The sequence below is a fragment of the Crocuta crocuta genome, unplaced genomic scaffold (genome assembly GCF_008692635.1).
Source record: "Crocuta crocuta isolate KB4526 unplaced genomic scaffold, BGI_CrCroc_1.0 scaffold25, whole genome shotgun sequence".
Classification (NCBI taxonomy): domain Eukaryota; kingdom Metazoa; phylum Chordata; class Mammalia; order Carnivora; family Hyaenidae; genus Crocuta; species Crocuta crocuta.
Window position 1 is genome coordinate 19,025,792 of NW_027532015.1, and position 14,050 is coordinate 19,039,841.

At 38.5% G+C, this 14,050-nt stretch overlaps 1 protein-coding gene across 1 annotated transcript in view; it reads right to left on the reverse strand.

The window, feature by feature from the left end:
• Nucleotides 1–14,050, reverse strand: part of ENPP3 (ectonucleotide pyrophosphatase/phosphodiesterase 3) — a 74,811-nt gene that overhangs the window by 31,693 nt on the left and 29,068 nt on the right. Inside the window, exons 12-17 of the mRNA XM_077776099.1 lie at nucleotides 13,741–13,806; nucleotides 12,923–12,995; nucleotides 6,092–6,200; nucleotides 4,884–5,012; nucleotides 3,795–3,826; nucleotides 1,019–1,146 (exon numbers count right to left, since the gene is read on the reverse strand). Coding sequence (XP_077632225.1) covers nucleotides 1,019–1,146; nucleotides 3,795–3,826; nucleotides 4,884–5,012; nucleotides 6,092–6,200; nucleotides 12,923–12,995; nucleotides 13,741–13,806 — 537 coding nt within the window. The remainder of the gene's footprint in view (nucleotides 1–1,018; nucleotides 1,147–3,794; nucleotides 3,827–4,883; nucleotides 5,013–6,091; nucleotides 6,201–12,922; nucleotides 12,996–13,740; nucleotides 13,807–14,050) is intronic.

Here is a 14,050-nt window from a genome sequence, read left to right on the forward strand (position 1 = left end):
ATTTAAAACCACTTAGGCACATGGAAAAAAAAAAACAACAAAACACTGGCTTGAAATACCAAAAAAGGAAACATTAGTTAAACTATCAGAAAGTGTATATCTTTTGGTTTGCTGGCTTATTATCAGTCTTCTTCATTTGACAAGGAAGGCGGGAATCCTGTCTGTACCCAAGTGCCTGGAACAAAGCCTGGCCTACACAATAACAAGCCTCAGTAAAATTTTGTGAAGCCAATGAATTCATTGGTTATCTTGGGATGAAGCAATTCAGAATGGTTTTCATTTTCTCTAAATGCAATTGTAATTTGCTATGCTCAACAATCAAAATGAATTAGAACTAGAAAAAGAGAAATAAATGTTACGCCTAATTGGTTAGCTTGGCCTTAGAGCCACAAATGTGCTCTTTCCTAAAAACCACAAAGATGACAAAGATCTCAAAGACCTATCTAATCAATTACTTACTGCCAACCTGGAAGACAGCTGATATCATCTTTACATCCTGTCAACTGCCTGAAAAAGATCTGAGTGAGGGTTAAGAATGCGCTGGTACTTATGGTTTCTGGAACAGTCAATAAACAGTGCTAACTTTCTTCCTCCTGCGCATCCATATTGAGATGATTAGGACACTAAGAATGGCCCCTAATAACAGGTAGTTCAAATGCAGAAATGCTGGGTAGCATAGAGAAACATAGAGAAAGTCAAGGATTGGGCACCTGGATGGCTCAGTTGGTTGATTGTCTGAATCTTGAATTCAGCTTAGGTCACAGTCTCACAGTTCATGAGATCAAGCCCCAGTTCGGGCTCTGCGCTCTAAGTGTGGAGGCTGCTTGGGATTCTCTTTCCCCTCTCTCTCTGCCAAGTGCACCTCATGCTCGCTCTTTCTCAAGACTTAAAAAATACGTATTGATAAAAAGGAAATATCATTGTTCCAGAAAAATTGCATAAATTAAACACAGTAAAATTAAGGCAATGAAAGATGGTTGTTAAAAGTATTATGAAACAAGTAAATAGGCACACATACCTCACAGCCAGCCACTGCCGATCCACCAAAAGATGAACTTTGTCAATTCTGACATTTTTGGCAAAGTGTAGTCGTTTTGGCAAATCAGGAGTCAAATAGGGTTTGAAATGCTGATCAGGTTTTCGGCACTAAATAATAGATTATTTGTGTAAGTTATAAAATAGTAAGCTAATTCAACAATTTCATTTTCTAAGACAATCAAGCACTTTTTAAAAAGTAAGAAGATTTAAAATTGGTTAATAAAATGAGGCTATTAACCATGTTATCAGTGTGGCCAAACTCCCCAATTATGTTGCTTTTATTGTTGCAACAATACTTAAAATTACAATTAAAATATGATTTAAATTATGATTTGATGTTTGATGTTCTAAGTTTTTATTCCTGCATTTATATTTTTAGCCAGTATAAACCTCTCCTCCTTTTTTGACAGACAATAGAAAGGGTCTAGATTTCAAGTGGCAACTACAACTTTTGAATTTAAATTATGTATGTGTATTATAAACACGTTAGTAAATATCAATAAAGATTTTAAAGCTCGGCTTAATTGCACCAAAATCCTTTTACAGTTGATTCAATTTACGCTTGAAATAACCTACATTCGCTTAATTCTCAAGGCAAAAGGTTTTGAAACCTAGTACAGGCTCCTTGTTTGTGAACAATTCATGGATTTCTGACAAACTGGAGTGAAATTTTGTGTCGTTCATAATTACTGCTGTAATTAAATGGCATATTTTAAAACTGTGTCAAGATGCAACTCAGTCATCTAAAAACAGAAGTGAGGAAGTGAGAAATAGAACTACAAAGGAACTTTTTCTCCCTTGTGACCTTTTTTGAGAAACAAGAGGAAAAAAATACAGGTAAGAATATGGGAAAATAAATTTTTTTCTACTTCTTCATTTTCTTATTTATTTCAAGCTTTGATAATCTCACAAATATTTTAAGACTGTGTCACTATTATTTTGTACTCAATTTATATAAGGAAAAAGACACTATGAAATTGAAAAAAAAAATTTAAAAAGAAGTATGGGCAATAGAGCAAGGAAAGTAATAGAATGAAAAGGGGAAGAGAAATGAGTTATTGCACAGATATGTCAGCCAGTTTTTTTCCTTGCTTATTTTGGTATCTTCACTGGGCTTCTTTTTCTTTTGAATTCATAATTACTCCCTTTTGAAGCCAATATTTTTGTAACATCCAGGCAATACATTGTGGCAGTCATTGGTTATGCAGCTTCTTCAAAGATACAAGGGACTGGAATGTGCCCTTGAGGACCACAGATCATCTGACAAGCCACACTTTCCTAGCTGGTGTATAGCCAGTGTCAATCCAGAGGAAAGTGGAGGCATACTGTCAATTTCTGGAGCAGTACAGGGTTATCCTTTGCATTTGAGAATTTAGGATGAAGACCCTAGAGTTGAGAAGACTTTGGTCATTTTATCTAAGAACAAGGTTGATGCTGTTGTCTGTCATGCACCCAGAATGTTGGTGAACTTACAGAGTCACCCATTCATGTTTGATTATCTCTGTCCAATATAAGCTCAAAATAGGCCTATTGGGAATACTGTACCACCAGAATACTGTGCCACCACATGGAATATTTCCTGGGAATAATGCACTACTCATGAAATGATGGTCCATTTCTTCGGGGTTCTATAAGCTCTAGGCCCAGTCTTTATCTGCGATGCCATTAATGGTTTCCAAAGCTGGTGGTATGCAATCCTCATGCACTACAGGATCATTAGAGATTTTTCCTTCCTCAGCAACAGGGATTCTGCTATATGGCTCATGAGGTGACGGGGAAAAGGACAACATATGTGGTTTTAGAGAGTCCACCTGTTGAAAATTCTGCCCATCCAATCAGCATTACCACACTGCCTGTATGCCCTTCACCAGTAGGGGGAGACATTGCCTACCGTGTTTACTTAAGACCAAAATATCAGAAAGTGTAAGAGAAAAAAGAAGTGATTAACAATCTAAAGAACTGCTGCTCTAATGGTCATTTCTGCATCAGACTTGCAGCGGGTCCCAGGTTACAGTTAACATTCTTCACGTGCTGTTTTCTTACCTTCAATCAGTCCCATTTCATCCTAACAATTTTTACTATAATTGCACACGACCTATATACTTAAATAAACCTGGCTCCACCCCCAAGCACTGATAAACTCACGAATTCCGCATCACAGATAATATACTTGTGGATATACCTTAAATACAGAATTATTGAAACTACATGTAAGAACATTTCAGGTCTCTGTAGGAGCAGTGAATTCCACATTGAAAACCCCAGATTGCTTTAAGCTCCGTATTTGGAATTTGTCCCACTAGTTTACTCACAACCCGGGATGTGGGAACCAATCAAAAGCAGTGGGAATCAGACTTAGAGGATAAAGAGATCATTTTGTGCGCCTGTAGGAAAAGATGTGTAAGAGTTCATGATGCACTATTTTCTTACATTAAGTCACACAAAACATGTGACTGGCAATGCTGCCTGAAGCTCACTGGCATGGCCCTTTTGAATGGAACATCAGCCCACTCGGTAAAATCCAGGAGTCAGGGCCACTGTGGTCACAAACTAATCTCCTCTAGTGGTAGCGACTGCCAATGAAAACACCTAAGATAAAAGCAGCTGCTCTGCAGGTAAAGTAAAACAACAGAGGGTTTAAGAAATAAATTACGAGTGGCTTGGACTCAGAAATGCAGAATATAAATTTCTTCAAATCCAGATTTTAAGGACATTATATTAACTTAGATATATGTATTAAGACACTGTATACTTACACTGAGGTTCCTAACAATTTCTTCAGAATTAACTGTTACGAAAGATAATAAACAAATAAACCACGTTACAAATGTGAACAACTCAGATGTATTTGACACATACATTTATTAATGACTATGATCTGGTAAAATTAATAAGAATTCTTTTAGAATGTATTTATTGGTTTTGAGAGAGAGAGAGAGAGAGAGAGACAGGGGGAGAGAGAGATAGAGAGAGAGAGCATGAGCTGGGAAGGGGCAGAGAATAAGGAGAGAGAAAAATCCCAAGCTCCGGGCTCCATCTCACAAACTATGAGATCATGACCTGAGCCGAGATCAAGAGTCAGACATGTAACAGACTGAGCCACCCAGGTGCCCCTAACTAAGAAATTATCTCAAGCAAAGAATTATTTTAGAATTTAAGCTATAATTAGAATATATTTTAACCTAACAATTAAGTAGAGTATATTCATATTTTAGTCATATTAATGTTTAATTGATTGAACTTTTAATTAATATAACTAGAATGCATTAATATGGAGAGTATATTGCAGTATACATTATTTATTATGAATAGAAGTAAAATATATTTAACCTAACAAATACATGGAAAATATCAATATTTTATTAATAGTAATGTTTTACTTTATTAACATGATTAAGTAGAGTATATTTTTATCTAACAATATTTGATATTACCATAGACTTTATAGACTGATGATATTTTTTTTTTATGTTTTAGTTATTTCTAGGAGAGAGAGAGACAGTGTGAGCAGGGGAGGGTCAGAGAGAGAGGGAGTCACAGACTGAAACAGGCTCCAGGCTCTGAGCTGGCAGTCAGCACAGAGCCCGACGCGGGGCTCGAACCCACAAACCGCGAGATCATGACCTAAGCGAAAGTCGGACGCTTAACCGACTAAGCCACCCAGGCGCCCCTATAGACTGATGATATTTAAACAAGGAAGGAGATTTCTCATTTGCTTCTGTGTGGTCCTTCCCAAGAAGTCAGAAGAGGTCTTGTGGCAACCCCTATTGCCTCAGAATCAGGAAGTTATGGTTACTCACTTTCAATTTTACCCTTTCTTTTCACATGGGTGTCTTCATACTTACAAGTGTAAAAGTCTTGAGGTATATTACGGGCCCTGATACGAGGGGCAGGCCCTTCATACATGTAGAAGTTTATTTGAGAAAAATAATTAGTCATATACTCTATCTTGTCACAGTAAGTCTTATCCATTCCTGAATAAAAAAGAAAAAGAATCCACTGAATGTATACAGATGGTAACAGTTAGTTGTCTTTGATCATGTCACATCAGAGATATTTTATAGCGGCAGATCTCAAGCCAAGTTTCACTGAGAATCTATATACTTTATCCTATTATTTCACTCTAAATGGCAGAACTTGAAAATCCTGGCAGTGGAGGAGAAAGCATATGTTTACCAGAGAAGAATAAACAAGAATTATAAGCAGATCATTTGATAAACATAAATCAATTAGTTTCAAAGAAAAAATCCTCTGTAAAGCTAATTAGACCTTAGGTGTATTATTTAAGTTTATATACGTAGCATGTGCTTAAAAAAAAAAAGATTTGGTAGTTAAAACTCTTCTGTTTGAAGGTTCTTCAGACTACCCTTAAGTTTTTATTTTTATATTTATTTCTAAATTTATTTCATGTTTTATAATTTCTTTTACCAAAACGCACATTAAGATGATTCCCTTTAATTTTAAAACAATAAGTCAATGTGTTAAAAAATTTCTAAATTTTTTTTTTGATTTTAGAAATTTTTAAATAAATTACTCTGTTTCTCATTAACTTGATGTCCTAAAATATGAATAAGAGTTCTGTAGACATGGTCCTTTTCCTCCTCTCTTCTTTGCCTGGTTTCTTAACAGCCTTTGGAGCTTAGCTTGACTAATGTAGAAAGTATCAACCCATCTAGAAAAGGCCTATATCTGCTTTATGTACCTCCACACACCAAATTTAGTAAAGTACTTGACATCAAATAGACACTCAAAAAATATTTGATTGAATGACAACCCAACCATATCTTTGTTAAGTACTATGAATTCCAACTTCACAGAAAAGTAATTAATGGATGGATTTTCAGAATGAATGTTAGAATAATTAAACTAGAAATTTTAGTTTTAGTATTCTATTCTAAATCAGTCTGCCACATAACGTATTATTTACTTATTCAAGAACTTCTAGGTCAAGAAGTATAGACTTTATACTATCACTATCCTTTTTGCATGCTCCTTGAAGTGAGAAGATATAATCAATGATAAAATATGATTTCGAGGGGAAAAAAAAGCATACCATGGTCAGCTAAAAGGATTATATTGACACAATTGTCTAAGTTCCGCTGTTTTAGGCCTTCCATCAACATTCCAAAAGTCTTATCTACCAACTGTAAGGCTTGAATTACCTAAGGAAAAAAATTGGAGTTAAGATTGTCTTCATGAATTAAAATTTAATTAATGAAATCGTTATCTAAGGGAGTGAGTAAAAACTAAACACATTTCCTTCTCTGAATCAGGATTTTGAAATAGGACATTAGAACCCAGCACTGTGATACCACATTTACCAAATACTAACTCCCTAAATTTCTATAAACAAAAAAAATGAAACCAGGTTTTCTACAAAGGAATATAGACTACTGTCCAATTAGTATCTGAGAAAAATGTCAGCCTCAGCAAATATTTAGCTGCAAAGGGTTTCATGATAATACCCAATCCTGGGAGAGGAATCCACAGACAATTCTATAGAAGTCCACATGGTTACCCCCGTGCTGGGGGATCATGCTCTGCCTAACCAGAGTGTTAAAAAGCGTCTACCCTGCAACCTAACAATTCTACTTCTGGGAATTTGTCCTCATAAACACATAGTACAAATGGCGATTTATGCCTAGCATTATTCATCACTTTATTTGTTTATTCATTCATTCATTCATTCATTTATAATTTCAATATAGAATTTCAGTAAATTTCAATATAAAAATAAATATGGTACACATACTTACAAACATTTCAAAATGTATTTTAAAGAACCATGGCATGGGGAACTGCTCATTATACAATGCTAAACATAAAATATTAAAACCAAACTGTATGTACCCATAGGTATTTCATAATCCTCCTTTCATGTCTAAATATATTTAGGACTCCTTAGTAAACACACATGCACATAAAATGAAAAGGAAATGTATCAAGGGACTATTAACAGTGGTTGTCTCTAAATAGTGATTTGGAGTTCATTTTTATTTTATTGCTTATATTCTTTTATGTTTTAAAATTTTCTACATCTTATCAGTATAGTACACTGATCTGACAAGGTTTAAGTGCATAATTTTTTTTAAGTTTATTTACTTTGATGTTTATTTATTTATTTTTTAATATTTTTTATTTATTTCTAGGAGAGAGAGAGAGAGACAGCGTGAGCAGGGGAGGGTCAGAGAGCGAGGGAGTCACAGACTCTGAAACAGGCTCCAGGCTCTGAGCTGGCAGTCAGCACAGAGCCCGACGCGGGGCTCGAACCCACGAACCGCGAGATCATGACCTAAGCGAAAGTTGGACGCTTAACCGACTAAGCCACCCAGGCGCCCCGAAGTTTATTTACTTTGAGAGAGAGAGAGAGAGAGAGAACATGAGCAAGGAAGGGGCAGAGAGAGAGAGGGAGAGAAAGAATCCCAACCGGGAGCTCGATACAGGGCTGGATCTCACAAACTGTAAGAGCATGACCTGAGCCGAGATCAAGAGTCAGATACTAAACTGACTGAGCCACCCAGGTGTCTCTTAAATGAATGACTTTTAATTGACTAACTGTTCTTTCTTTTTTGGTGAATGTAAGAGCAAATGGATTGGGGGGAAATGTATAACCTTTTGTAGTACTATTATAAAAATTATTGCTTTTTTTTCTTTTTTGAGAGAGAATTTGAGGTCTTAAGGTGACCATGCACTCTGGTTTGCGAGCATGAGTCATGGTTCCCGCTCATTGTCATGGCATAATTATGTCCCTTTTCACAGTCACCCCACTCACTCCTCCGAACTACAGAACCTGGCACCTGGCACCATTGGACTGCCCACGGATTTGAAATCATCTGTGCAGATGTCTGCCTCCCCAGAAGAACGTGAGCTCCTGCAGGGAAGGAACCGTGCGACCTAACTCATCACACACTTTCCAAGCACTGAGTTTTTCACACAGTATCCACTCCAAGGATGGTCCATATCACTGAATGTGAAGTGACCAGACGCAGGCCCCTACTCCAGCCCACACAAAGGAAAGAAAAGAAATCCCCATGACAGGCAACAAGTGAGCAGGTTTTTGGGTGGTAAGATAATAAATAGGAATAGAAATGTTTGCAGCTTTGGGGTAAACCAAGTCTGGGTAGGAAACCTTGCTTCTTTCACGTGGAATTGTGAGCCTTTACTTTCACAGTGGATATTGCAGAAACAGTAAAATCAGTCCTGATATAATGAGTTAAACGGTAAGATCCTCAGTAAACAGCTGTTTGGGGGGATCCAAAAGTTCCCTTTTGTAAAATGAAATTTAAGATTGCAGAGGATCCTGCTAGTAGAAGGCTCTATGCAGCATCAACATAATGGGCTTTTCAACAGGCACGACATCCTTCTTACTACTCTACCTCCACATGCTTTCTCAAAAGTGGAGGTCCTCAGTGCTGTAGAATCATTCCACCATGTACATGAGCATTATCAGCAATTAAGTTACTCTGAACTTAATTTCAATTGTCTTTTCTAAATTGAACTTTTCTTTCCATCTAACATGTAATAGTTTGCTTTTCAATAACGAATTAACAGCTGAATCTTGTTAAAGTATTGGACCATTATTTAAGGTTATTCAGAATCCATCAGGACATTCTATGCCTAATTCAACTTCAATACTAGAGAATCATCGAAACAAAGTTGATATCAAGAAGTTTCTGGGGGGCGCCTGCGTGGCTCAGTCGGTTAAGCATCCGACTTTGGCTCAGGTCATGATCTCATAGTTCGTGGGTTCGAGCCCCGCGTCGGGCTCTGTGCTGACAGCCAGCTCAGAGCCTGGAGCCTGCTTCAGATTCTGTGTCTCCCTCTCTCTCTAACCCTCCCCTGTTCACACTGCCTCTCTCTCTCAGAAATAAATAAAACATTTAAAAAAAAAAAAAGAAGTTTCTGGGGTGCCTGGGTGGCTCAGTTGGTGAAGCATCCAACTTTGCCCAGGTCATGATCTTGCAGTTTGTGAGTTCAAGTTTTAAAGAAAACGTAGGTGTGAAAAAAAATAAACATTTTTTTCTGTTTTTGCTTAAAAAAAAATTTTTTTTTGAGAGAGAAAGCATATGTACACAGGACTGCTAGCATGTGAGTGGGGGAGGGGCAGAGGGCAAGGGATAGAGACAATCTTAAGCAGGCTCATCACCCAGCACGGAGTCCAACACAGTCTGATTTCATGACCATGAGATCATGACCTGAGCTGCAATCAATAGTCAGATGCTCAACTGACTGAGCCAAGTGCCCCTAAACACCATTTCAGCTATCAAATTTTTATTTTTATTTTTTTAAATGTTTTTTTTTTAAATTTATTTCTAGGAGAGAGAGAGAGACAGCATGAGCAGGGGAGGGTCAGAGAGAGAGGGAGTCACAGACTGAAACAGGCTCCAGGCTCTGAGCTGGCAGTCAGCACAGAGCCCGACGCGGGGCTCGAACCCACGAACCGCGAGATCATGACCTAAGCGAAAGTCGGACGCTTAACCGACTAAGCCACCCAGGCGCCCCTCAGCTATCAAATTTTTAAAGGTTTCTTAAAATAAAATCTTGTTATACATTAACTCATTATTTATTTTATTTGCCGTTTCAAAATAGTTTCTGGATAAAGGCTTCATTTTTCTTCACCCATAAGAATGCCTAGCACAACATCACACCCACCAGAAACTATTAACAGTAAATCTTAAAGGGATAGCAGAGCAAGAGCAAGAAAGTATTGATGACTGAAAAATCGAGAAGTTAATAAGCTTTCAAAAGAGTGAGTGAGCAAAGTAAAATAGTCTTTTTGCTTTCAAATTATGTCATATTAACTCTGAATTAAGGTATATGATTAAAAATAACAATAATAGTAAAAGCCATAGAGCTTTCCAGGTCCTCTATCCACTTTGCCTCTTCTTCTAGGACATGGTCTTAATCCTTCTTCTATTTTTACTTTTCATTCTCTCTTTAGAACATCTTCATTTCCATGCACCACCTACTTGCTGCCAAGCTGCCTCATCTTCATCTCCTTTGAACTTTCAATCCATATTCAATTGCCTTCTGGGCATCTTCATTGGACACCACAAGCACCTTAACCACAACATGATCTTCTCCAAATTAACTGCCCTCAGTGGCCTCACTGATGTAAATGAAAACGCCTACCAGCTAATGATAGCAATCTGGCAACTCTCCTTAATCTCGTCTCTACCACCCAACTCCACACATGCTGAGTCCATCTCCCAGATGAATCTCAAATGCATCTCCTTCCTTCCATGATGGTTGCCACTACCCTAGTTCAAGGTGCAATTATCTCTTTTCAGGGGATGCTGCAAAGCTAACCCATCTCACCCTGTTTTCCCAGGTTGCCTCAAACCCACTCCTCTTATACAGTAAAACATGCTTAAATACACCCAGATCTGATCATGTCACTTCCTTGATTAAAATGCCTCAGTGCTTCCCTTGCACATTACATGGCCAACAAGGATCTGTATGATTTGGGGCCTGTCTCCTTCTCTAGGCTTCTTTTTAGCCATTGCCCCTGGATCACAGTGCTCCAGACATGAGTGGGACATAATCCTCATGCAGAGATCCAAACAGTACCTGGCATGAAGGAGCACACAAGCGTTAACTGCCCTTACCATCCTTACCATTACCACCTTGTCTATTGTTGGAGGCCGGCTCTGGCAGCTCCAGGGGTCCCTGAAGGATGGACGGTGTCGGCGAGGGAGGGAGTGAGAGAGCCCCGAGATCCTTTCTGATCACCAGGCAGGCATCTCTGTCCTGTCAGTTTTGGTGTCTTTATTTATAAGTCAAATGTTAACATGGCATCAGAAAATGGAATTTTACAGTGGATGGTTCTCTGTGATAAGATGTTTTTGGAAAATGTACAGAAACAGGTTTTACAGAAGNGTCTATTTGTCTAACTATTGGGCCATTTGCCTGTCTGTCCCTTTGTTCATTCTGTGCATTCCTCTACCATGCTCACCTCCTCCCTCAACCAGGCTGTTTGTGACCTTGTTTTCCTTTTTATTATTCAGAGAACTTTCTAACCAGTTCCAGTCCCTGCCTCACCCCAGACTAATTAGGACCTCTTCAATCACTCCTCAGGGTACCCTGATCTTTTCCTTTGCAGCACTTTTCAACATTATACTAGAAATTTATTTGGGGGGCACCTAGGTGACTCAGTAGGTTAAGCGTCCAACCTCGGCTCAGGTCATAATCTCGTGGTTCATGGCATGGGTTCGAGCCCCACATCGGGTTCTATGCTGACAGCTCAGAGCTTGGAGCCTGTTTCAGATTCTGTCTTCCTCTCTCTCTGCCCCTCCCCCACTAGTGCTCTGTCTCTCTGTCTCAAAAATAAATAAAAAACAAGCAAAAAAATTTAAAAAAATTTATTTGGGAGCTAAACTAGAGCATTGACTAGAAGAAGAAGAGAGGGTGCCTAATACTAAGTCAGCTGCAGGGGTCAGACTAATGCAGATTACAGTGTGTCCTCTCAGACAATTAAGTGTGGATAAGAATTAAAACAGAAAAGAAGTGGTGAATGTACTTCAGATAGTTACTATGTCACTCACCCTTAAAATAGCCTGATTAAATGTTAAATTCTGGGATAGACCCAAAGCGGTGTTGGAACATGGAGGACTAATGGGTTAAAAATGGTAGGACTTGAGCAAGGCCTTGTATCAGGAATCATTTTGGTTTAATGGGAAAAAAGAAGGGTATTTCTTTTTTTAATTTTATTTATTTTTCAGAGTGAGACAGAGAATGACAGGATGTGAGCAGGGGAGAGACAGACACAGAATCTGAAACAGGCTCCAGGCTCCAAGCTGTCAGCACAGAGCCAGGCGCGAGCTTGAGCCACGAACTGTGAGATCATGACCTGAGTGGAAGTCGGACACTTAACTGACTGAGCCACCCAGGTGCCCCAGGGCATTTCTGATAAACTGCAAAGTCAGGTTACCAGAATAAATATGCTTGTCTTCCAATGGAAGACAACTGTCAAATAAGTTTCCATGAAGCAGGAAAATGCCTCCATACTCACGGTGGCCTTCCTAGCTTCACATGGTGTCCAGAACAATATAGGCTTCAGTGTACTTCAGAAGAGAGATGACTTTTTTTTTTTAAGTAATATTTAAGATCTTTATTTCTATAGTAAAAATGTAACATAATGGTTTATATAATGGCAAAACTAGTATTTAAAAGTCTACTTCAATTATAATGGAGGCCCAGGAGAGGAAGGACTCTGCTGGGGGCACTAGCATATTAAGTCCAATTATAAGGATCTTATGAATGGAACATAGTGTGTGAACAGAGAGCTGGATAGTTCACAACAGACTTGCAGGTGACTTAGTTTGGAATGAGCTATGTTAACATGTTCATTTGGCATGTAGTATCTAGCCCTGATGTCTCCACTGTATGAAATAACAGTGCTACATCTAAGTTTTCAATGAATGTTTATCAAATGAATCAAGATGTAGTTATAGGGGCGCCTGGGTGGCTTAGTCGGTTAAGCGTCCGACTTTCACTTAGGTCATGATCTCGCGGTTCGTGGGTTCGAGCCCCGCGTCGGGCTCTGTGCTGACTGCCAGCCCAGAGCCTGGAGCCTGTTTCAGAGTATGTGACTCCCTCTCTCTCTGACCCTCCCCTGCTCACACTCTCTCTTTCTCTCTCCTAGAAATAAATAAAACATTAAAAAAAAAGATGTAGTTATAAAACAGGTATATCTTTTAGACTTTTCATGTTTTGTGGTAATTTTTAAATTTTTTAATAAGGTAGATATCCTTTTAGTCTCTTCACTGTTTTAATGTCTTCATGTTCATATCAGATACATTTGTATTCAGTGGGAATTAAAGAATATTTTACTTTGTGGGTTAGGGCTAGATGATTTTACATTTGTTCAATAAAACCAACTTACTCCGGCACTGACTGGCCCACTTTTATGTCCTGCAGAATCAGGCTCTTCCACATAGATGGTATAAAAAGCAGGTCTAGGGGTAAAATTGAAACAGAGAGAGATATTGTCAACTTGGAATAAACCCACAGGTTGGATTTGGGGAATGCGTACGTTTAGAACTTGGTGGCAGTTTCTTTCTTTTTCTCTGGCCTCCTTGTCTTCATCCAGGCCCAGTCATTCCACTTGGCCCAGTGGGAGGTACTCCTAACAGGAAATAAATAAGACCTTCCTGGGTATGAGTGTTGGTCTGACTCACTTATGAAAATCTGCCTTGTTCTCTCTACCAAGACCTCTCTTGGTGCGCCTCGGCCTTCTATATTTCCCCATCTCTGACTTTCCACTCACTCTTTGTTCTGCCATTCTAATTCTTTCTTTAGATGGCTGGTTTCTGATGTACTTTTGACGTGTTGCTCTCTTTCAGGATGCTCTGACTCTGGACTATGGACAGGGCCTTGCTCTGGCACCTCTAGATCCATGAATCCAGCGTCATGATGAAGTGTCAGATCCTCTCTCCATTCTGCCTCAGGTCTATATCAGGTTCTGTGATACTTGCCTCTACTCTCTGGTACTGGCTCTATCTCTATTGCCCCATAGTGCCAATCACATTCTCAAGAGCAAAACCTCGACTCAACTGCTCTCAGGAATAATTCTTGAAAAACTTCTTAAAAAAGAAAATGCCAAGTTTCTTTCAGAAATGCCCATTTAAAATAAAGAAATAATTGCATTGTATGCCCACAAATCTCCCAGCGTGCCATCACGTTTCTGATTCTAGATAATACCTTTCAGCTTTGGGCAGGTCCAGCCACTTTAACAATGTAAAGATCCTCTGTTCATATGAGATACTTCTGAAAAGGAGAGAAAAAATAATTTTCAAAAATTACCCAAATAAAAAATAACTCCATTATATTCCTACTCAGGAAGACAGTTAATATTTTCAGATATCCATTTTGTGGTCATATGTGATCAGAATACTGAAGGAGATTTAATATTACTCAAAGGGAGTCCTGTTCTCAATACTTATACAGAGATATATTTGTGTCAGTATAAATTAAATATATATTGTTTTTGCTCTCGCTCATCCTTCTATCT